Genomic DNA, 25036 nt, shown 5'->3' with positions numbered 1-25036 from the left:
CCCAGATGGAAGGAGATGCTGCCATGGGTGAAGAATTACAGAAGACAAACAAGGAATGTTTCTTGGATGTGTGTGGGGTGGGGTAGGAAGAATTATTAACCCACAGAGAAGAAAAGTATTAACTCAGTAGATGGACTCAAAAGAAGTTAGTTCTGGGGACTTCCCTTGTGAGCCATTGGTTAAGAATCTGCCTTCCAGGGCTTCTCTGGTCGCTCAGCAGTCAAGAATCCGCCTGCCAATGCAAGAAGCATGGGTTCGATCCCTGGGTCAAGAAGATCCCACATGCCACAGAGCAACTAAGCCCATGCACCACAGCTACTGACCTGTGCTCTAGAGCCCAGAATACATACCTACTGAGCCCATGTGCTACAACTACTGAAGCCAGTGTGCCCTAGAGCCTGTGCTCCGCAGTAAGAGAAGCCATTGTAGTGAGAATAGCCCAAGCACTCGGCACAGCTAGGGAAAAGCCTGTGCCGCAACAGAGATCCAACACAGCCATAAATAAATAATTTTAAAAATCCACCTCCAATGCAGAGGACACAAGTTTGATCCCTGGTCAGGGAACTAAGATCCCATGTGCCTCGGGGCCACTAAGCCCAAGCACCGCAACTTCTGAACTGCTGAGCCCATGTGTTCTGGAGCCTGCATGCCCAACTAGAGAAGCCCCCGTGCCAAAATGAAGACAGCACAGTCCAAAAAAAAACCAAAAAAAGTTGGTTCTGAAAAAGCATAGTTTTTCCAAACCTAATCATCTCTCATTGTAATGAAATCATAATGAAGGAGCCAGTTGTTGCAGGCTCTTTCCCTCCTCTGTTCACTGTAGGACTGAGGGCAGCGGTGCTGTGGTCCTGGCCATCCTGCCTCTGGATGGTGTGGTGGGTCCAAGGACCCATCCCTCCCTAGGGTAGGACTTGCAAACACCGCAGCCTGAGGGGCTGTCAGCAACCCTGCCTCCCCCAGCTCGTGTGGGTTGGTCAGAGCAAGATGGACACAACCAGTTCTTACTGAGGCTCCTGGTCGGGAGGTCTGGCCTCCCACCCTGGCCACCCCGACTGCCTCTCCTATCTCTGAAGCCCATGGGATGCTTTGAGGGATGGATTGTCCTGTAAGTGAAGGATCCTCACTTGTCTTTGTTTTCCTCCCTTTTCCTCTTCTAGCTCCTTCTGCTCCAGTGATAAACCCACAGGCCCCTAACTCAGCCACAGGTTCCTCAGTCCGAGTGTGCTGGAGCTTGTACTCCGATGACACCGTGGAGAGCTATCAGCTGTCCTACCGGCCAGTGCAGGACGGCTCGCCTGGGAAGGAACAAACAGGTGAGGTCTGCCGGGAGCAGAAACAAGCTCCAGCCTGGGCCCTGGGGAGGCGGCAATGGGGTGAATCTGCACACCTAGCTCCTTGCAGGATGGCATGCAGGCAGGTAAGCATGGCAGGAAGGGCTGGGAGGACAAGTTGAGGCCTGGCTGAGGAGAATCATCGGGCTCAGATAAGTGGAGTGTATCCACAGCCATCAGATCGGGGTTGTCCTGGGAATAATGGGTCTCTGGCTGCACCATGTGCAGGACGTGTGGGGACACCCTTCCTCGAGGAGGCCCAGCGGGACTGGCTGGGTTCTAGCAGATCCTGTCATGCAAGGGTGGCTGGGCTTTCCTTGAGGTCACCCTGTGTTGGGAGAACCTTGGTGGCGGGGGGCGGGGGCTGGGGGGAGGTGGTTAGTCTGCAGACCCCCAGGGGGTCGAGGAGGGCTCTGCAGCCTGGAAGGGCTGCTGCTAATCTGACCCACATTCCTAGGTAGAAAGGCCGTGGCCTCCACTTCATGCAGCCCTCAGCTCATCCTCTTTCCAGGACAGTAGAGCTGGCTGGAGCAGGGTTAGGGCTGAGGGAGATGCCCCATCTTTGTAGATAAGCCAGTCTCCTGTTGAGAAGGGGGTCAGACAGCAGAGGAGCTCCAGCTGAGCATCTGAAGGATCAGGGCCAGCCTGGCCGGGCCTGTTCTGTGTACATGGGGTCAGAGCAAGACTGTGGGAAAGGGATTCAGAGATCATCTTATGGATGACCTAGAGACAGATAAGCGGACATGCGGGAGCACCATAAGTTATGGCAGAACCAGAATGAGAGTTGAGTCCGCAGGCGCCCTGCCTGGAGCTCTTCCCCTTGTACCCATTCATGCAGATAGAAGATTTCTGAATGCCAAAGGTGAGGATGATTTGTCTGCTCAGGGGTTAGGAAGGAACGGGGGTTCTTGAGAAAAGTAAGTTTAATCCATGATGAGGGAGAGAATAAGGACTAAAGAGGACATGGGAGGGGAGATTGAGGACCAGAAAGTCAGATCTGATTCATAGCAGGTTTTGCCACACATCAGCCCTATTGGCACCCTCTGCAGAAAATGCCATTGTTAGGGGGCTTTGTCCTGGTGATTAATGAAGACTTTTTTTTTTTATGTTTTGATCACATTAAAAAAATTTTTTTTAAGTCTTTATTGAGTTTCTTACAATATTGTTTCTGTTTCATGTTTTGGTTTTTTGGACACAAGGTATGTGAGATCGAACCTGCACGCCCTGCATTGGAAGGCGAAGTCTTAACCACCAGACTGCTGGGGGCATCCCAGTAAAGATCTTTTCAATGAGCACTTTGTTATAAAGGAACTGATATCAGAGAGTGGATTAATGACCTGTCACTGCCTTAAGAGTCTGGGCATGTTTAGAGGTGTATCAGTTAGCTTGTGCTGTGTAACCCCCCCCCCCCACACACACACACACACATATACCCAACATATAAGCTAAAATGAAAAATTTTATGTTCATTCATTGGTTGCTAGGGGCAGGATAGCAGTAGGGAATTAAGAGGTACAAACTACTATGTATAAAGTAAACTACAAGGCAATATTGTACAGCACAGGGAATATATACAATATTTTATGATAACTTTAACTGGAATATGAGCTATAGAAATATTGAATCACTGTGTTGTACACCTGAAACTAATATTGTAAATCAATGACACTTCAACTTTTTAAATTACATTTATTATTTATTATAATTCTATGAATTGGATAGTTTTGTTATAAACTATATCCAATTCTTTGAAATGGATGGAATTTATTATAATTCTATGAACTAGATCTAGTCTGTGCCAGCTTGGGAGGGTCTGGACAGGCTAGGATGGCCTTGCTGTTATGTCTAGGGCATCAGCTGCAATACTAGGGGCCTCTGTTCACATCATGATCATATTCTTCAGGAGGCTGGCCCAGGGTCATTTCATGGAAATGGAAGCATTCCTGGCAGGAAGAGGACAAGGCGCCCGTGCCCCAGCACTGCCCAAACCTCTGCTTGCACCATGTTTGAAGTGGTCTCGTTGGCCAAAGAAAGTCATGTGGTTAAGCCCAGCTGCGATGGATAGTGGGAAAGACCAGTCCTCTCAATGGAAGGATCAGCAGAGTGTCATTGCAGCAGGGCATGCATACACAGCCAACGGGGACTGGTAGCCAGTTCTGTATCTACCTCAGGGAAGATAGATTATAGTGCAGTGAACTCGGAGCCAGTTGACCTATTTGGGGCTTGAATTCCATTTATTTATTTATGTTCATGCTGGGTCTTTGTGGCTGTGCACAGGCTTTCTCTAGTTGCAGCGAGTGGGGGCTACTCTCTAGTTGTGGTATGCAGGCTTCTCACTGTGGTGGCTTCTCTTGTCATGGCTCAAGGGCTCTAGAGCACAGGCTGAGTAGTTGTGGCACATGAGCTGAGTTGCCCCCCAGCATATGGAATCCTCCCAGACCAGGGATCAAACTGGTGTCCCCTGCATTTGCAGGTAGATTCCTAACCACTGGACTACCAGGGAAGTTCTAGGCTTTAATTCCTATCATTTTTCCCCCCAGAGGTTACAATGACCATCAAAGAAACATACTGCTCAGTGACAAACCTGTTGCCAAACACGCAGTATGAATTTTGGGTCACAGCTCAGAACAGGGCCGGCCTCAGCCCCACCAGTGAGCGTGCAGTGTACATGACAGGTAAGGGGCCACTTGTAGGACCTTCACTGAAGGGGACCCAGAAGTCTTGGCTTTCTTGGTGGGGGCAGGGCTGTGGTGTCACTTGGAAGGACAGGAATAGCTTGGCGCTTCCTTCCTTTTATTTAGTACACCAAATCTGTATGCCTGATATGGCAGGGACATTTTTTCACAGTTGGTCTCAAAAGAAGATAAAGTACTGCCCTTGGACACAGTTTCACAGACACATTTGAACCATGCAACCATCCTCCACTCCAGAGATATCTGCAAGTGATTCCCTGGTGTTCCTTTGGGCTATTAGAATACTGCACTTTGGATGGCTTATAAACAACAGAAATGTATTCCTCATGGTTTTGGAGGCTGGGAAGTCCAAGATCAAGGTGCCAGCAGATTCAGTGTCTAGGAAGGACACTTTCTGGTTCAGAGTGGTCTTTTTTTGCTGTGTCCTCCTGTGATGGAACTGGGCAAGAGGGTTCATTGGGTTTCCTTGTATAATAAACCCCTTCAACTCTCAGGACCTAGGCACTTCTTGGAGACTCCAGTTATCATCACACTGGGGAATAGGTTTCAACATATGAATTTGGAGGGGGACATGATTGTCTAGGCTGAAACACCTGGTTTGCCTTTTATTGCACTGAACCTCTTGTAGGAAGAGAGAGCTTGTGATGTGTTCTGGAGCACTAGGCTGGATGTGACAGAAGGGTTGTTCCTCTCTCCGTTTCCCCTGCATTTAGCGCCTTGTCCCCCCATTATAAAAAACAAAGAGATAAGGAGCTGCGAGGAGGCTGCACTCATCTCCTGGGAGTCTGGAAACCTGAACCCTGTGGACTCATACACGGTGGAGCTGACCCAGGCAGAGACGCCGGGGGCCTCGGGTGTAACTGAGTGAGTCACAAAGGGCGTTGGCTAGGCACGAGAGGCCTCGACACAGTGACACAGCTTAGGAAAAGTGTGGCATCTGCAGAGAAAGTTGAACACAGGATCCCTGATTTTAGATTGCTTAGTTTCATGAGAAGTAACTGGAATGTTGTGATTGAAGATAAATGATGGATGAGTGAAGAAGTGAATAAGTGGTAAACCTCAGGTTTGCCTTCTTAGTCCAACCAGGGTTTCCCATTATTCATTCAACAAGTATTGAGTGTACAGATGGTGCCTGGGCACTGGTGACCCAGAGAGACAAATTCCCCACCCTGACAGAGCTGATGGTCTGAGTTGGAGGAAATAGACAAAAACCAAGAAAGTTCAGTTCAGTTCAGTCGCTCAGTCGTGTCAGACTCTTTGCGACCCCATGAATCGCAGCACACCAGGCCTCCCTGTCCATCACCAACTCCTGGAATTCACTCAGACTCATGTCCATCGAGTCAATGATGCCATCCAGCCATCCCATCCTCTGTCGTCCCCTTCTCCTCCTGCCCCCAATCCCTCCCAGCATCAGAGTATTTTCCAATGAGTCAACTCTTCGCATGAGGTGGCCAAAGTACTGGAGTTTCAGCTTTAGCATCAGTCCTTCCAAAGAAATCCCAGGGCTGATCGCCTTCAGAATGGACTGGTTGGATCTCCTTGCAGTCCAAGGGACTCTCAAGAGTCTTCTCCAACACCACAATTCAAAAGCATCAATTCTTCAGCACTCAGCCTTCTTCACAGTCCAACTGTCACATCCATACATGATCACTGGGAAAACCATAGCCTTGACTAGACGGACCTTTGTTGGCAAAGTAATGTCTCTGCTTTTGAATATGCTATCTAGGTTGGTCATAACTTTCCTTCCAAGGAGTAAGCATCTTTTAATTTCATGGCTGAAGTCACCATCTGTAGTGATTTTGGAGCCCAGAAAAATAAAGTCTGACACTGTTTCCACTGTTTCCCCACCCTAACCAAGAAAACAAATGCTTAAAACACACAGTAGCATGAAGGGAAAAGAAACGCAATGAAATAGGGAATGCAGTGGAGGTGAGGCTTACTTTGGAGAGAGTGGACATTTGAACTGAGACCAGATGGATGGGAAGGGAGGAGGCCTGAGAAGAGTGGGTGCAGGCAAGGCCTGGCTCCTGGGCAGGAGTGAGCTTCCTGCGCTGGAGGAACCAAGAAACCCACCTGGCTGGAACTTGAGGAGGAGAAAGAACCAAGAGAAGCAGAAATGAAAGAGAATTGAATTCAACGTACAAAGAACATTATGTCCCTGGTGGTCAGCTGCCTGGAGGCTCATGTTCCCCTCTGGTTGGCAGAGATTTGGAAGAATTCATAGCTAGAAGAGGGCTAGACTCAGGAACCACAAGGGCCTGCATATCCTACAAGTCTATAGCTGTGTACAGTGGAGGGATTATGGCTAGGCCTCTGGATTACAACCAGGCAGTCCAGAAGCTTATGAAAGGCAGCCAAGTCCAGGGGCTACCCTACTGTGCACCAACCCAACTTTAGAGAAATGGAGGAGGAGGGGTTGGTGTCAACTGTTAGGGAGACAGATTGTTCTACACTAAATTCTGGGCTTGGGACCTGGCCATATGCCCCACCCCCTGCCCCCAAACCCCGGCCTAAATTCATGTGTCCACAACCACATCAGGGCTTGCTAACCTGGGTTATCTATTTAAGGGATCCTCAGGAGCAGGGAAGGGAGTTCAGTGGTCTGACCAACCTCCCCCCGCCCCTGCCAAATGGTTTGGATTTCCTTTGCAACTTGTGCTGATACTTTAAACCCTTTACACTGGGGGTCATCAGAAAGCTGGTCAGGGACCGAGGTGACCTGGGCAGTGCTTACTCTCCTAGTATAGATCTAATCATGGCATCCCTGAAGAAGACAAACTTCCTTCACTGGCTCTGGCCCCTTCCTGCCTGTCAAGCTTATCCCCACCAGCTCCCCTTCCTCAACCACATGGGTCATATTTTATTAATAGTGCCTTCTACTTTCTATCCTTCTTCCTGCCACAGGGCCTTTGCACATGCTTCTTCTATGAAAGAGACTCCTCTATTCTCTTTCTTATCCATTTACCTCCCAGTCATTCTTCAAAGTTCAGCTCGAAAACACCTCTCAGCTAGTTGTACCTTCCATAATACACCATCAACTTGTCATGTTACCATCTTACGTTTCTTCCAGTGATGGCTTGAGAAGTGCCTTTCTTCTAGACTGGAAGCTCTATGAGGGCAGTGGCTACATTCCGTTTCCCCCAGGGCCCCTCTATATCAGCTCTAGTCAGATCATTTGTTCATAAACACAGACTGAGAGCCTGCTGTGAGCCCGGCTCTGTGCTTAGCTTGTGGTACTTGGCCCCTGCCCTCAGAGAGGCTGTGGTCCTGCCAGACAGGCTGACACACACTGGATTCAACTGCATGCACGCCCCACTGATGCAGTGTTAGACCCAGACTGAGTGCAGTGCTGGATGCCTGGGACACTGGGTGGGGAGCTTGGAGGGGCGAGAGCCACAGACAGGAAGGATACAAGAAAATGGGAAAAGGGGACCCGATTGGGAGGGAGCATTGAGGAGAGCCTCACTCCTGCCTGTGCCGCTGCTGGGGGTCAGCGGGGAGGGGCTGGTGCTTGGGTCTGTCTGCCACAGCCCCTCGGTGATGTCAGCATGCCTCCTCACCCAGGTCTGTTGTGGGCATCCCAACCTGCGAGTGCCTGGTGCAGCTGCAGCCCCGACAGAACTACACCATCTATGTGAGAGCCCTCAACGTGGGCGGCCCCAGCGCAAGGAGTGAGCCCGCCACCGTCCACACCACAGGTCTGTGCCCCCGCCACACACTCACTGGACCCAAAGTTACCCCTTCGTGGCAGACCCAGTGCTGCTGTGACTTCATTGGAAAAATCGATGAACGTTCACTAATACAAACACATGGCAAATCAGGCTACGAAGGGACTCAGGGGTGATCAAAGCCCTGGGGGCCCATTTTACAGAAGGGGGCCACTTTATTTTTTCTGGCTGCACCACCCATCACGTGGGAACTTGGTTCCCCATCTGGACATCGAACCCGCACCCCCTGCATTGGAAGTGTCTTAACACATGAACTGCCAGGGAAATCCCCATTCTGTAACTTTTTTTTTTTTGACGTGCTTTGTTTTAACCATAATTCAGAGATGGTTGTATGATCTCCTCCCTTCTCTCTCACTGCGCTCATTGGAAGTTGGATTTTTCTAACCTTTGTCAAATTGATCACTAGTAATTCCCTCAATTCCTATTCCCCTTGGCAAGCAGATTAGAAATTCCTGTTCACCTGCAGGTATTTACAGCCTCCCAGTGAAGAGTGCAGCCACTGGAATCAGATGGGCTTGGGGTTTGGGTTTTTTGTTGTTGTTATTTTTATGTTTATTTTTATTCCTTATGTTTATTTTTATTTTCTTTTTTGAAGCATTTATTTATTTGACTGCACTGGGTCTCAGTTGTGACACATGGGATCTAGTTCCCTGACCAGGGATGGAACCCAGGCCCCCTGCATTGGGAACATGGAGTCTTAGCCACCAGGGACGTCTCTGGGGTTCCAATTGGAGTTCTAGCATCTACAGCTGATGATAGGGCCACCCTGCCCCTCTGTTTCCTCTTCTACAAAATGGAAATACTAACACCTGGATACTTGTAAGGTGTGAATGGGATAAGACTCAACAAACCGCTTAGCTCAGTACTAGACACCCAGTAACACCCAACCCATGTAAACTGCCATCATGATTAGCACGACAGGGCATCACCAGGCAAGGTCCAGGCTCACCAGTGTCAGACAGGGAGCTAACTCCGGCCACACGTGGTGAGGCCCCGGCCTGTGTGGAGTGCAACGTGGAGAAAGCAGTGGAGTGATTGGCTTGGGGGGTCTCCGTGTGCCTCCCCCCTCACAGGCAGCTACTTCTCCCTGGACGAGCACACCTGCCATCCCCGGCTGACTGTATCTGAAGATGGGCTCACGGTTGTGCGAAGCGAGAGGAGAGGCCCCGCCAAGGAGCCAGTCCCCAGCGACGCCCAGTTTACCAGGTACTGTACCAGCCCCTCACCTGAACAGCTCATGAACCCCCCTAATATGTGTTGTTATTCGGGTACTGGTGGATTATGACTGATGCAGCCTTGAAAGGGGCTTCAGGCTCTGACTCCCAGAAATGAGGGAGAGGGAGGGGAGGAGGGGAGACTGGGGAGGGGTAGTAGGAGTCTAACCAATGTCAGAAGGGGAGACGTGGCTTCTGAGTGGAGTCCTGGGCTCCCAGAGCAGTGGGAGAACAAGGACCCAGCCCCTCAGTGTAGAGCCCAGAGCTCTCTCCCCCACTGGGCAATACTTTCTAACAAAACTCCTGGTGAAAAACCAAAGCTGGTGGAAGGAATGATGATTATGCAGGCACAAGACCTGAGGGAGGGGTGTCCATCAAAGATGCGCCCTGTCTGTCTGGACTGATGCTATTTTCAGAACTTAGTGCTTAAGGTCGAAATGATGTATTAATACCTTGCTGCTGCTGCTGCTAATAAGTCGCTTCAGTTATTTCCGACTCTGTACGACCCCATAGACAGCAGCCCATCAGGCTCCCCCATCCCTGGGATTCTCCAGGCAAGAACACTGGAGTGGGTTGCCATTTCCTTCTCCAATGCATGAAAGTGAAAAGTGAAAATGAAGTCACTCGGTTGTGTCCGACTCTCAGCAGTCCCATGGACTGCAGCCTACCAGGCTCCTCCGTCCATGGGAGTTTCCAAGCAAGAGTACTGGAGTGGGGTGCCATTTGTTAATACCTTGCATGCAATGCTAAATTGCTTCAGTCATGTCCAACTCTTTGCAACCCTACGGACTGTAGCCCACCAGGCTCCTCTGTCCATGGTTCTTTACCACTGGTGCCACCTGGGAAGCCCCCATTTATACCTTACTTCTTTCCAAATATTTAAAGAAGACTTAAAATAGGGGCCAAGGAACTTCCCTGGCAGTCCAGTAGTTAAGACTGTGCCTTCCAGTGCAGGGAATGTGGGTTTGATCCCTTGTGGGGAGGCTAAAATACCACATGCCTCAGTGCCCCCCCACCCCCCACAAAAAAGAAGCAATATTGTAACAAATTCAATAAAGACTTTTAAAATGGTTCACATAAAAAGAAATCTAAAAAATGGCGGGGTGGGGGGGGCAAATGTACCCTACTGAAATAGAAAAATCACAGCAGTGGATGAAAAAAAAAAAAAACATGGCTTAACTTCAAGGGCTAATTTCTGTTTTTAAGATTAATTATTAAACACAGTTCTCAGCTTCTTGGTAATCAGGATAGAAAGAATTCTTGGTGGGCTGGTCTCAGAGTCAGGAGGATCTTCTAAGGAAGAAAGGACTTAGGAGGCCAGAGGGGCTACCGATGAACAACTGCATCTAGCCTCCCTGCCTGTGTCCTGGGCTGTCTCATAACTGTCTCTTCCTCTGACGCTGGCTCCCTCCTGACCTTACTGCATGTGTGTTATGCACCTACTATCTGTTCCCTGGTGGTTCAGATGGTAAAGACCGCAGGAGACCCTGCTTTGATTCCTGGGTCAGGAAGACCCCTCGGAGAAGGGAATGGCTACCCACTCCAATGTTCTTGCCTGGAGAATCCCATGGACAAAGGAGCTGGCGGGTTACAGTCCACGAGGTCACATAGAGTCGGACACGACTGAGCGACCAACACACACATCTGTGCCAGCTTGTGACAGCAGAGCAGCACAGAGTACAATGGAACCCAACTTTATCCCTCCTCGCCTTCACCAATTCAACACTGGGTTGGCGGGGCAGAGAGGAATAAGAAACAATAAAGTTCTTATCTGTGTTGAGAAACAAAATGAAACTGATCAAATCTTAAAGTTCTTATTGACTTTTTTCCAATAATTCTTGAGTTGGGCAGCCCCTGAAATCTAGGAGGTAGAAAGGAGGTCCAAGGAGCTGTACAGAATGAAAGACTTTTTCAGGTGGAAGGGATCAGGAACAAGGAAATTATACTTCCAGGCAAAAAAAGCAGGTTGGTTAAATGTCCACCGACAGAGGAATGGATAAAGAAGATGTGGTACATATATACAATAGAATACTACTCAGCCACTAGAAAGAATGGAATAATGCCATTTGCAACAACATGGATGGCTCTAGAGATTGTCTTACTGAGTGAGGTAAGTCAGACAGAGGAGGAGAAATATCATATGACATCCCTTTTATGTGGAATCTAAAAAGAAATTACACAAACAAGATAACAAAACAGAGACTCACAGACTTAGAGAACGAACTTTTGGTTGTCAGGGGGTATGGGAAGGGATAGTCAGGGAGTTTGGAATGAATGTGTACACACCTATATTTAAGATGGATAACCAACAAGAACCTACTGTTACGCAGCAGCCTGGATGGGAAGGGAGTTTGGGGGAGAACGGATACAGGTATATGTGTGGCTGAGTCCCTTCACTGTTCACCTGAAACTATCACAACATTGTTTGTTAATTGGCTATACCCCAATACAAAATTTAAAAAAAATTTTTTTTTAAAAAGCAGGTTGGCTGTGGTAAGGTTACTTTCCTTTAGGAAAGGTCAGGGGTCTCTCAGGCATATTACCTAACTAGTGTTCTGATTGACTGGTTTAAAATTCCATTTAGGTGAAAGGTAAAACTGTAACTAAGTTGTCACTGACTGGTGACATGGGGCTTGGCACACAGGGCTCCAGTCTGGGCCTGTGATCTTGTTCATTTGTTTTTAATATTTAATTATTTAACTGCACTGAGCCTTAGTTGCAGCATGTGGACTCTTAGTTCCAGGGCAAGAATCGAACCTGGGCTCCCTGCATTGTGAGCACAGTCTTAACCACTGGACCACAAGGAAAGTCCTCAATCTCTTTCTTTTTTAAGGAACAAGTGAACCAAATCTTTTTGTTACTGTTAAAAGCCCTGTTGCTGAAAAAGCACACAGAGTGGGCTTGTCTCCTCCTCACCTGTGACCAGTAGTATACTAATCTTCTGATCTTCAGCATCGGGCAGCTGAGCTTTGAGAGCAAAGGTTGTGCCACCCCACAAATGGGGTGTTTGAACACCTGCCTCCACCCTTCCTGACCACTTACTGACTGACCCCAGCAGTTGAGGTCGCTCACCTGCACAGCCAGGCATGGGTCACCCCAAATGACACATACTTCTACTTTCTAAAACCAGGTGTGCTGCAGTCATGGGAAACCTAATTCCAGTCCGAGGGCGCCATTACTGGGAGGTGGAGGTGGACGAGTGTTTGGACTACACGGTGGGTGTGGCCTTTGAAGATGTCCCCAGACAGGAGGACCTGGGGGCAAACCGCCTCTCGTGGTGCATGAGGCACGCATTTGCGTCATCAAGGTAAGGCGAAATCTGGGTACCCGAGATCAAAACGTGCTTTGCTGAGAATAGAGCGAGAGGTTTTCACGGGTAATAACTAAGGCCCATGTTATGTTTTCTAAAATACGCTAAGATGTTTCAGGATTCATTTCCTGCCCCTTTCCCTAAAGTCCAGCTAGAAAGAGAAAGCAGCTCTAGGTACTTTTGATAAAATAGCTAAAATTTAATGGAGCGCTTATTCTGTGTTAAGCATTGCTCAACAACCTTACACATACTGTCTCGTTTACTTCTCACAGTTGTATTATCCCATTTACTTGTTTTGGCTGTGCTGGGTCTTCGTTGCTTCTTGGGCTCTTCTCTAGAAGCGCCGAGCAGGGGCTACTCTCCAGTTGCAGTGTGCGGGCTTCTCATTTCCTTGGCTCCTCTTGCTGAGGAGCCCAGGCTCTAGAGCATGTGGGCTCAGTAGTTGTGGCTCCTGGGTTCTAGAGCGTAGGCTTAATAGTTGTAGCACTCGGGTTTAGTTACTCTGTGGCATGTGGGACTTTCCCAGAGAGAGAAACTGTGTTTCCTGCATTGGCAGGTGGATTCTTTACACAGAGCCACTGCCAACATGGATTCAGGGCTTGGATTCAAACCCAGGCAGTCTGGCTCCAAAGACAGCATTCTTCACCACTAAGTGATTGGTTTTACATTTATGTTCAACTTCAGTGTTACTAAATGAAGTTTGACTTGAAGCCCCAAATCCAACCTTTTTGGTAGATGTGGGCAGAAGCTTAATGGTTATGATTAATTCTGGTTTGCTTCTGCTGCTAAAAGCATTCTGTGCTCTAATGGGAAAATCCACAAGGCCCAGGCCAATAGACACTTCAGACTTAGAAGGCCATGAGTGCAACCTCCCTCCATCTCAAAAATGGCAAAAAATTTTTATCACCCCACTTTCCCAGCATCGTGTGTACTATGGGGCCTCTGACCCTCAACTTGCTGAAACCTATTAATGTTTCACAGTGAAACCTCAATCATGGTTAGTTAAATGTTGCCATGCCCAAGCAATTGTGAGACCAGCCTTCCTCCTGTAAGGCATTAGGGCTAAAATGTGCTCTAAAATGCACTCTGCTAGACCTCAGACCCAGTTCAGAGAATGCAAGAAACACCGTGCACTGAGCCACACACTGCTTTTGAATATTCTGCCTGAAGTAAGACTAAAAATCAGTCTCCTCTCTCAGTTAAGAACGAGGGGCATAAAGGAAGAGTGGGCATCTGTGTGGAGTGGGAGGGGTAAGGCTAAAAGAAGGGTGGGAACACAGACAGAGTAGGACAGGAAGGGCAAAAAGCTGAGCGCTTGAGCAGGCTTGCAGTCCCACCTTGGAAAGATGTTGGGGGGGGGGGGGGTGTGTGTGTGTGTGTTCACAATGGAGGACTTGCACTTTTTGACTCATAGTCTTAGACTCTATAGATGGTGGGAGGGAAAGTAGAGAGTGACTGCTCAGTTGAGAAAAAATAAGGTGAACAGGGAGGGAAATGGGCTGGTTTGCTCCAGCATGTTCTTAAGTGTTCACCCCAACTGTATGGACCCCCATGCCAGCACACAGAGCTCTTCACGTGCCCATAGTGGGGCAGCATTAGGCAATTCCCTTGGCGGGCTTTGGCTTCAGCCACTTCCAAGCACACAGGAGAGGCAACCTCCCTTTGTGGTGAAACCCTCCCCTGGCAGGAGAGGGTGCCAGTGCATACAGTACCGAGCGGTGACAGCCCCCAGGTGCCCCGCTTGGTCTAAAAGTTTAAGAACGGGATGCCTCACAGTAACGTGCAGATTATACGTAAAGGCCCCGTTTACTGCATGAAAGATCGTGAAGTTCCCTGTTTCAAATGTCTTTTATTTCAGGGGATTTACACATCTGAACCTTGAAATTCACATTTTTAAACATATGATTTCTATACAAATTTTGATGCAGTATGAGTTTATGATACTGTGTGTTAAGTTTTCTAGGTTAAGTGGCTGCTCAAAAACAGTTTTGAAACCTAAGTTCCTTAGGACAAAGAGATGTATAGTTTTAGAAATGGCCTGTTACTTTGATATTCATTTAATGAAGGAAAATAATATAGGAGTATTTGAAAATTGATATGTTCTGTAAATAGCCCATCCACAGAGTTTCTGAAGTTTTGCTATATCAACATTTAATCTTCAGGCATAAGTATGAATTTCTACACAACAAGATGACTCCAGACATAAGAATAACGGTTCCCCCAAAGAAGATTGGTATCCTGTTAGACTATGAAAATGCAAAGTTGTCATTTTTCAATGTGGACATTTCTCAGCATCTGTATACATTCAGTTGTCAGCTTCACCAGTTTGTGCATCCCTGTTTTTCCCTGGAAAAGCCTGGCTGCCTGAAGATATACAATGGCATTTCGATGCCAAAGCACGTCACTTTCTATTAGCCCACTCTGCTTGTCTCTCTTCCGTGCCAACCCCTCTCCCAGCCACTCACGCCTCAGCTGCCTGAACTTGGCATTCAAGCACCATGTTCCGTGTCACTTACGGCTCGTTACCTGGCAGCCTGGTGTGCTGGCATTCATTTCACCTGACTTGGATCCTGTGCACTGCCACCTTGTGAGGCTTGGTTACTCAGTTCTAGTCCTGGCTCTAAAATGAAGTTTCAAACTAAACTCAAAGGTCTTTAAGGCTGTCAAACTGCATTGGTCTATCTGTGTATATGCAACTGAGTCCCCAAGGCCTGCGGAGCTTGGGGGAGGAGGAGGGAAGATTCATGTTAGTGGCCCAGGCTGCCCCAGCACTTGTGACATCTCATTAGTTGGCCAAGGACTGGCTTGAGAAGGCAAGAGGCCATCCGCAAAGAGAACCAGGGAAGCCATATGGTCTTCTCAGTCGCGTTCTCGTTTTCCCAGTGGCAGTCTGGAGGGTGAGGTTTCTCCCATCAAGTACTTTCTAAAAACCTGTTCCTCTCCTTCCTGGTATTTATGCCCTCTTAATTTTGAAGTGACCTTTGTAATGCCTGATTCCACAAAGGCCAGTGTCTGTCTTGTTCAGCACTCAGTCCCTGAGGGCTGACTCGTGCACGCTGAGTATCTGTTGAATAAAAGAGCATCTTTTTCATCCACCCACCGCTCTTCAGCCTATCACTGCTCTACACGTGAGGGACAGCAGGGCTCGTTCAAGCTGCGGCAAAAGACCTATGACCAGGAGATGGAGGGGAGGCAGTGTGACAGAAGAGGGGCACCCGGGGCTTGGTGGCCTGGTCGGTAAACACGCAACATCCCGTGCTTCCTGGTGTCACACACGAATACTACATGTGTTGCTTTCACTGTGTGCGTGTTGGGGACATGGTGTGGGGCCGGGGGGCCCTCATAGGTCTGGTCAGCATAGACACCAGTACTTGTAACTGATTCTAGGAACTGACCTATAAGGTAAAGAGAACCATATCTGAAATTGGAAGACCCGAGTTTGATTGCTGTGTTACAGCCACTTTGCTTTAGGCCCTAGAAAAGTCACACTATCTCCCTGAGCTTGTTTCCCTTTGAACAAAGAGAAAAATAACACTTATGTGTGTGCATGCATGCCAAGTCACTTCACTTATATCTGACTGTGTGTGACCCCATGGGCTGTAGCCTGCCAGGCTCCTCTGTCCATGGGATTCTCCAAGCAAGAATACTGGAGTGGGTTGCCATTTCCTCCTCCGGGGGATCTTCCCAACCAGGGATCAAACCCGCATGTCTCCTTCAGTGGCAGGCGGGTTCTCTACCACTCGCACCAGCTGGGGAGCCCCTTGTCTTATAGGAGAGATTTAATGACAAACATGAGAATGCAGAACCACGTATGACAGAGAGCACATGCACAAGTCTTTTAGGAGAAAACATCAGCCCGCCAAGTGCAGAGCTGAGTGCCGTGGGGAGAGGTCTCCTGCCAGCAGCTTCCGGGCCTCCTGCCTCGCTGCTCTCCTGCGTTCTGTGAGGTCCACGCCCAGCCCTCTCGGCTGCATCTCTGGTTTGGTTCTTGAGTTCAAGTTTCCCGTGCCAGTTCTCAGAGACAATTTAGTATCATATCCTGTGGGTACTTCTTTAAATATATATGCCCGGATCCCATCACTTAGGGTTTTGTGTTAACTGAAAAATCTTTCATGCTTCCCAGTACATGCTGAATCTGACACAAGGAACCCCTATTATCTCCTATCTCAAAACCCTGCCTATTTATATAAATAAGAACTCAGATTCTTAAACTCACAACTCAACCTGACAATCTTAAAGCTTCTTACACACACACACACATCTCTGCCCTACCCTAAAATAAGGAAGTAGCACAGAGATGGCTCAAGTTGCAATATGTGTGTGTGCGTGTGTGTGTGTGTGTGTGTGTATTCAAAAATGCTCTCAGCTACTAAAAAAACTACTGAGTAGGAGGTTGGACCTCACAGATCAAATAAGTTTGAACACAGGGTTTTTCAGGCTTTATTTCACATATAAGATAAAATGGATAAAAACTAGGCATATATAAGGTTTTAATAAGATTTTATTTTGATCAAGGAAAAATGGTCTACAATTAGCTCTGACATTTAAAATCCATTTAATTTAAACAAGGCAGATGACCAACTTCAAGTATCACAATTACTCAGCTTATAAAGAACCTTTAATATGTTTCTCATCTTCTACAAGAAAAAAAAAAAGTCTAGAAAAGAACCAAAACTTTTTTTTTTTTGGTAAATATTCTAATTCCTTAAAATGCCAAGAACTATCTACTGAAACTACATTTCAACAAGGGGCAGGATTTACCTCAAGGCCATGTTCACCTGCAACCTGCTGATAAATCTGTTAAAAAACAAAACAGAAAAAGATTAAAAAAAAAAAATCAGACCACTGTAGCCACAATCCTTCATAATGGGCAATTAAGACAAAAGGTATCAAAATCTGTTCTTTTCTTAGCTTTACCTATATCACCATATAACTCTTGAGCAAGTAATTAACGTATGCTTTGGCCTCCCACCTTAACAAAGGGGAAAGGGAATATGTAAAACCACCACAGAATCCTGGTGTAGACTAACAGGGGTTCAGAGATTTAGAACACTCAGAACCTAAGGCACCCTTATTAGATGAGATTGCAAAGTTGGTTAGAGACTTGGGATATAAAATGACACTGGTTTCTAGTAAAACTGAATTGCCTTTTCTTTGGAGAAGTATTATGTTTAATAACCAACTCCCTGTTGATTCAAACTACAGTTTGCAAGCACTTGTACACATCCAATAAAATATTTCTGAAGCTTGTGCTCGGTCATCGGTCTGCTCTTTCCATGTTCCAGCACATGTGAAAACCTTACATGGCTCACACACTGACAGGTGCCCCCAGCACGATTCACCATGATGCAGCATTCTGTAAACAACACTATGCTGGTCTCCATCCAAGGAAGTTTAGCCATCTGGAGACTTCCTGGACACTCTGAAGCCTGCACTACAGGAAAGGTCCTCTCGTCCACTTTCCTAACCAACCTCTCCAATTTCCAATTGCTTTCCTATCAATTAAAGAGTAAGAGTCTCATAGGTTCGCTAAGTCTCTCTTCACCCTCACTCATCTCTGTATTTACTACTCCTATGTTCTACAGGAAGATGATGCAAACTGTTATCATTGCTGTTGGTAGATAAGTAGGTCTTGAATTCATTTTGCACACAAGACCTGTTCTATCTACCTTTTCATTTAGGAGGCTAAAAGCAGAGTCAGCTTGACTTCAAGGACTCTATTTTGTTAGTCTCCAGAAGAACATGACAAGTCCAGCTTTTAGAACACTGTCTTCTAGCATGTCAAGATACTGAGGGAATGGTCATTTATTACTTTTATAACTTAAAGCTTTAACAGATTAGAACTCTTACATATGCTTCCTTCACAGCAACCAATGGTTAATGAACCTAGATGCAAGACACTTTGTGATTTGTAAAGAGTCCACCCAGTCAGCATCTTTTCTGTGAATTAGGAAGTCTCCTGCAAGGAGCATTAACCATGAGCAGGGCACAACTATGCCCCAAGTCAGTAAAATGCTCCCAAATATTTTAGAAATGCTAGTGAACAGTTCATGTCTTACTATTACAGAGCTGCTTTTCTGCAATTCCCCAATCCCAGAAAAAAACATTAAGCCCAACTTACTAATTGATTGCCTTTTCTTCATTTTCCCCAGTTTGACAAATTCAGGTTTTTCTGCTCTATTTCCACCTCACTCAAATCCTGGTGGAATTAAACTGTCATTTATGCGAGCTATGCAAATTCAATTTAACAGCTTGCAGCTGATTAAAACAACATGCAATCACCCAGATAGAGCCAACAAAAATGTTTTTGTAGTATGAACTTGGATTCTAATCTTGCTGTCTCCCCTGTGCTCATTCCTAAACTTAAATGTGGGGATCTTTTCTTTGAAAGCACCTTAAATGTCCTTATATTCAAAAAGACTGAACTGGAGACAAGAACATAATCCACTCACTGGGAAAGAATCCAACGAACAAATTGAGGTTTCCTAGCTATGCATTTAAACAAAGCAGGAACTTAGTTTTTACAAACGGATTTACTGAGTAGATACATTACTTTTTCGTATAACCATCCTATTATTCTGCCACTCTGAAAGATTTCTACCCTGACTTCCTTTCATATCCCAAACACCCATCCAGTTAAGGGGGAGGAAGCAGTGAGAGAAGGAAAACAAGAGAAGCATGAGCCAAAAATAAGGCTAACACTCTAGGTAAAACATCTGACAGTGTCTTCTGTACAATTTACAATTCAGCCACAGATTCCTGGAAATCTGGAATGACCCACCCCACCCCCACCCCCCACCCTCCCCGTTCCTTGTCCACCTGTATAAATGCCTGTATAAAAGTCGCTTCTTAGAAGCACTAATTTCTCCCTCTCTCAGGCTGTTAAGTGCCACACACTCACCTCCTTCGGAATACTTAAGTGGCTATACTGCCACCATGACCTGTGTCCACTCCACTTGACTATAAGTCAATCAAAGGCAAGAACTGTGCCTTCATAATTTCTGAATGATCGAATCACAGAAACAACGGTGTTCTGTTTTCAAAGCCCTCATATACCTGAAAAAGAGAGAGAGAGACATCAAATTGTCTTCCAAAATAACAAGCCTCTTTATTAGAAAGTGGGTTTCAAATTTCTGTGTATAGGCAGGAGCAGGGACAAGGATTCTCAACCTTTCTTCTGTCCCAGTATACCTTGGATGGATTCATATTGCACCTAAATGTACAACACCTCCCTCTTTATTCCTACTCACTTTTTCTCCCAAAGACTTGTTTAGCAATCCAAAGAGACAGCACGGTGTGGAGGGAAGAATTCTGGGTTGGAAATGAAATCTCACTTTTAGTTTGTCTCACTAACAACCTGTGTTACTTTCAGTCTGTCTCCTCTCAGAGACTGTGCTTTAATCTAAGATGAAAGGAGGGGTAATGACCTAGACGATCCTGTTCCACCTCTAATACCAAATGATGACGCTGCTGGCCAATTCGGGAAGCTTAAAAATGACCATCTGTGAGTGTACTTTTTCAAATTAATGCAACAGGCGCTGCTACCAGGCAGGAATCATCGACTCAGAAAGGCAGGGTTCGTATAGACTTTCACGTTACATAGCTTACGCAACACAGATCTCGCCCCCGTGAAATTACACCTACTTAAGTTTTTTCTTAAACTTCATTCTGCGTGTGAATTTCTCCCTTCCGCATCTATCCTCACGACTTTTCCGTGAGCTATCAAGCTCGTTTTTCAGACGAGGTCGAAAGAGCTGAGGACAAAGAGTTAGTAATGAGACCTCGGTCGCTGGTGGCCTGACCCGGCGACAGATACACCAACCCCTCACCTCTAATTCCGGTTCCCTGCAGCATCGCTTGAAGCCCGATGCTACAGACAGCCTGCCTAAAAGGTCGCTGCAGTCATCCACTCCGCCGAGTGGCCAGAGATTAGCCTCACCTTACGCAACACAACGAGCCTGCTTTCCGGTGTCCGATGTCGGTGGCAACTCCCTTCTCCTTCCTGCAGAAATCAGCTCCTTTCGGTTTCCGGGGCGCCAAGAGGAAGTCCCGCCCCACGCGGCAGCGTGAGGCGGTGCGTCGCGTCGAGGCGCCTTGCGCAGGCGCGGAGAATTAAGCTTGTGATATTATAAGAGGTATGCTCTCTGCTGGGTAGTACAGCCCGGAGGAACGCTGGACAGTAGGTTGTTGTTGCTGGGTCCACGGCCGTGGGGAGAAGTCTGGGAGCCGTTGAGCGGGGCTTGAGAGAGCGACTTGGAGACGCCATCTTCTCAGAAAATAACCCCTTTCTCCAACAGAGGTCCTCCGTGAATTCGAGGCCCACGTACCCCAGTTGCTTGTGTTTCTCGCTTTGCTCCACTTGTCCCATGCTGTATTTAGTTCCTCACTGTGTTTCGGTTTTCCGTGTGGTCCCATATCTTGCTTCAGTAATGCTGAGTGTTGGCTGTGCATCTCCCAGCAGTTAGTTCATAAATGCCTGGTAATTCTTGGCCAGTAGGACTGCTGAAGCTCAACTCATTCCTTTACCAGCGACGGGATTGAGCGCTTACGTAGTACTGGCGTGGTCTGTGGGTATGGCATTCTTGCTGTTGCCTTCGTTTCCTAGGGCTGTCATAAAGAAGTAACACATATTGGGTGGCTTAAAGAAACATACTCCTTTTCTCGCAGTTTTGGAGGCTGGAAGCCGGAAAGACTAAAGGTGTCAACAACATCATGTTTGCTCTAAGACACTGGGTAAACCCCCTCCCCACTTGCCTCTTGGTAGTTTCTGGTTCAGTTCACTTCAGTCGCTCAGTCGTGTCCGACTCTTTGCGACCCCATGGACTGCAGTACGCCAGGCCTCCCTGTCCATCACCAACTCCCGGAGCTTACTCAAACTCATGTCCATTGAGTCGGTGGTGATGCCATGCAACCATCTCCCACCTTCAATCTTTGCCAGCATCAGGGTCTTTTCCAGTGAGTCAGTTCTTTGCATCAGGTGGCCAAAGTATTGGAACTTCAGCATCAGTCCTTCCAATGAATATTCAAGACTGATTTCCTTTAGGATTGACTGGTTTGATCTCCTTGCAGTCCAAGGGACTTTCAAGAGTCTTCTCCAACACCACAGTTCAAAAGCATCAATTCTTCAAGGCTCAGCTTTGTTTATGGTCCAACTATCATGTCCTTACATGACTACTGGAAGAACCATAGCTTTGACTAGACGGACCTTTGTTGGCAAAGTAATGTCTCTGCTTTTTAATATACCATCCAGGTTGGTCATACCTTTTTGTCCAAGGAGCAAGTGTCTTTTAATTTCATGGCTGCAGTCTCCATCTGCTTTTATTTTGGATCCCAAGAAAATAAAGTCCGCCACTGTTTCCATTGTTTCCCCATCTATTTGCCATGAAGTGATGGGACTGAATGCCATGATCTTTGTTTTTTGAATATTGAGTTTTAAGCCAGCTTTTTCACTCTCCTTTTTCACTTAATCAGGAGGCTCTTTAGTTCCTCTTCACTTTCTGCCCAAAGGGTGGTGTCATCTGCATATCTGAGATTATTAATATTTCTCTCAGCAATCTTGATTCCAGCTTGTGCTTCAGGCAGCCGGGCATTTCACATGATGTACTCTGCATGTAAGTTAAATAAGCAGGGTGACAGTTTACAGCCTTGTCGTATTCCTTTCCCAATTTGGAACCAGTCCGATGTTGCATGTACGGTTCTAACTGTTGCTTCTTGACCTGCGTACAGATTTCTCAGGAGGCAGGTAAGGTGGTCTGGTATTCCCATCTCTTGAAGAATTTTCCACAGTTTGTTGTGATCCACACAGTCAAAGATTTTGGTATAGTCAATAAAGCAGAAGTAGATTTTTTTTGGAATTCTCTTGCATTTTCTATGATCCAGTGGATGTTGGCAATTTGATCTCTGGTTCCTTTGCCTTTTCTAAATCCAGCTTGAACATGTGGAAGTTCATGGTTCATGTACTGTTGAAGCATAGGTCGGAGCATTTTGAGCATTACTTTGTTGGCATCTGAGATGAGTGCAATCGTGCAGTAGTTTGAACATTCTTTGGCATGGCCTTTCTTTGGGATTGGAATGAAAACTGACCTTCTTCAGTACTGTGGCTACTGCTGCATTTTCCAAATTTGCTGCCATATTGAGTGTAGTACTTTAGCCACAGCATCTTTTAGGATTTGAAATAGCTCAGCTGGAATTCCATCACCTCTGCTAGCTTTGTTCGTACTGATGCTTCCTAAGGCCCACTTGACTTCACATTCCAGGATGTCTGGCTCTAGGTGAGTGATCACACTATCACTCTGGGTCATGAAGATCTTTTCTGTATAGTTCTTCTGTGTATTCTTGCCACCTCTTCTTAATATCTTCTGCTTCTGTTAGGTCCATACCATTCTGTCCTTTATTGTGCCCATCTTTGCATGAAATCCCTTGGTATCTCTAATTTTCTTGAAGAGATCTCTAGTCTTTCCAATTCTTTGTTTCCCTCTATTTCTTTGCATTGATCCCTGAGGAAGGCTTTTTTTTTTTTAATCTCTCCTTGCTATTCTTTGGAATTCTGTATTCATATGGATATAGCTTTCCTTTTTTCCTTGCCTTTTGCTCCTCTTCTTTTCTCAGTTATTTGTAAGGCCTCCTCAGACAACCATTTTGCTTTTTTGCATTTCTTTTTCATGGGAATGGTTTTGATCACCACCTCCTGTATAATATCACAAACCTCCACCCATAGTTCTTCAGGCACTCTGTCTACCAGATCTAATCCCTTGAATCTATTTGTCACTTCCACTGTATAATCGTAAGGGATTTGATTTAGGTCATACCTGAATGGTCTAGTGGTTTTTACTACTTTCTTCAATTTAAGTCTGAATTTGGCAATAAGGAGTTCACGATCATAGCCACAGTCAGTTCCTGGTCTTGTTTTTGCTGACTGTATAGAGTTTCTCCATCTTTGTCTGCAAAGAATATAATCAATCTGATTTTGGTATTGACCATTTATTTGGTGATGTCCATGTGTAGAGTCATCTCTTGTGTTGTTGGAAGAGGGCGTTTGCCATGACCAGTGCGTTCTCTTGGCAAAACTCTGTTAGCCTTTGCCCTGCTTCATTTTTACTCCAAGGCCAAATTTGCCTGTAACTCCAGGTATCTCTTGACTTCCTGCTTTTGCATATCAGTCCCCTATGATGAAAAGGACATCTTTTTTGGTGTTAGTTCTAGAAGGTCTTGTAGGTCTTTATAGAACTGTTCAACTTCAACTTCTTTGGCATTAGCAGTTGGGGCATAGACTTGGATTACTGTGATACTGAATTGTTTACCTTAGAACGAACAGAGATCATTCTGTTGTTACTGAGATTGAACCCAAGTAATGCGTTTTGAACTGCTTTGTTGAATGTGAAGTCTACTCCATTTCTTCTAAGGGATTGTTGCCCACAGTAGTAGATATAATGGTCATCTGAATTAAATTCGTCCATTCTAGTCTATTTTAGTTAACTGATTCCTAAAATGTCGATGTTCACCCTTGCCATCTCCTGTTTGAGCACTTCCAATTTACCTTGATTCATGGACCTAACATTCCAGGTTCCTATGCAGTATTGTTCTTTACAGCATTGGACTTCCTTCACCAGTCACAGGTACAACAGGGCATTGTTTTTGCTTTGGCTCCATCTCTTCATTCTTTCTGGATCTATTTCTCCACTCTTCTCCAGTAGCACATTGGGCACCTACCAACCTGGGGAGTTCATCTTTCAGTGTTATACCTTTCTGGCTTTTCATACTGTTCATGGGATTCTCAAGGCAAGAATCGTGAAGTGGTTTGCCATTCCCTTCTCCAGTTCCTGGTGCTGTCCAATAGTCCTTGATGTTCTATGCTTGTAGCTACTCCTTACTCCAGTCACTTAACTCTGTTCTCCTTATGTTTCTTCTCTTAAAAGATGGGATGTAGGGCCCAGCCTATTCCAGTACGACCTGAGTTTAACTTATTACATCTGCAATGGCACTAATTCCAGATAAAGTCTCATTCTAAGGTCCAGGAAGGACATGAATGGGAGTAGGGAAGAGGATTTGACACTATCCAACCCAGAATAGCTGTCAAAGAGCTTCAGAAGTAGGCAAGCCAAATACAATCAACAGCTGTAGTACAAGTGAACTCAAACATATTTTAGTTGGATTTGAGAAGTTTTCATGGACAATGGGGCTTCCCAGGTGGCGCTAATGGTCAAGAACACACCTGCCAGTGCAGGAGATGGAAGAGACACAAGGTTTCCTCCCTGGGTCAGAAGATCGCCTGGAGGAGGACATGACAACCCACTCCAGTATTCTTGCCTGAAAAACCTCATGGACAAAGGAGCCCGGTGGACTATAGACCATAAGGTCACAAAGAGTCAGACACAAATGAAACGACTTAGCGCGCGCGCGCGCGCGCACACACACACACACACACACACACACACACACACACACACAGAATGAGGGGTGGGTAGAATTTGGATGTGTCATTCGTAGACCATCACAGCGTGCTTGGCAAACAGACAGCACTGACCATCACTGGTTGAAATGTAAAAAGAAGTTAGGTTAAAGCAGGAGGGATCTTAAATGCAGGCTGAAGAGTTTGGAGTCTGCTCTGTATGTTAAAAGAATAAATCGAAATGTTTCAGGATGTGGGGGTTGTGCTTGGAAGATTAGTTAGTAACTTGAGCCAAACTTCTGTTGTGTTACTTACTCCAATTTAAGGAGTATTAATCCCACCCTCTGATACCCTGTGCTTTTTCTTCCTGGT

At 46.4% G+C, this 25036-nt stretch overlaps 1 protein-coding gene, 1 long non-coding RNA gene and 1 other non-coding gene across 7 annotated transcripts in view; 1 reads left to right on the top strand and 2 right to left on the bottom strand.

Annotated features, from left to right (window-relative positions):
• The window catches only part of FSD2 (fibronectin type III and SPRY domain containing 2), a 46335-nt gene extending 29404 nt beyond the window's left edge, over positions 1-16931 (top strand). For 2 of the 4 annotated variants that reach the window (XM_027522109.1, XM_027522108.1), the window contains exons 9-15: positions 1158-1313; positions 3872-4006; positions 4738-4888; positions 7589-7722; positions 8826-8958; positions 12097-12273; positions 14439-16931. In XM_027522109.1, the coding sequence (XP_027377910.1) occupies positions 1158-1313; positions 3872-4006; positions 4738-4888; positions 7589-7722; positions 8826-8958; positions 12097-12273; positions 14439-14691 (1139 nt within the window). In that variant the 3' untranslated portion in view covers positions 14692-16931. The remainder of the gene's footprint in view (positions 1-1157; positions 1314-3871; positions 4007-4737; positions 4889-7588; positions 7723-8825; positions 8959-12096; positions 12274-14438) is intronic. The other 2 variants (XM_027522110.1, XM_027522111.1) reach the window with 1 other exon arrangement.
• LOC113880098 lies at positions 16760-20326 on the bottom strand. 2 transcript variants are annotated; one of them, XR_003507586.1, is made up of 3 exons: positions 20216-20326; positions 19178-19332; positions 16760-17073 (listed from the first exon to the last, which is right to left on the bottom strand). It is a non-coding gene; the product is annotated as an uncharacterized LOC113880098 (long non-coding RNA). The 2 variants fall into 2 exon arrangements; XR_003507585.1 differs by having other exon boundaries at positions 16760-19332.
• LOC113880202 lies at positions 17886-18012 on the bottom strand. Its single transcript, XR_003507666.1, has one exon.
• Positions 20327-25036: the final 4710 nt, after the last annotated feature.

Source organism: Bos indicus x Bos taurus, chromosome 21 (assembly GCF_003369695.1).
Source record: "Bos indicus x Bos taurus breed Angus x Brahman F1 hybrid chromosome 21, Bos_hybrid_MaternalHap_v2.0, whole genome shotgun sequence".
Taxonomy (NCBI): Eukaryota; Metazoa; Chordata; class Mammalia; order Artiodactyla; family Bovidae; genus Bos; species Bos indicus x Bos taurus.
Note: the sequence above shows the minus strand (reverse complement) of the source record. Positions and strands in the feature narration are given on the sequence as shown.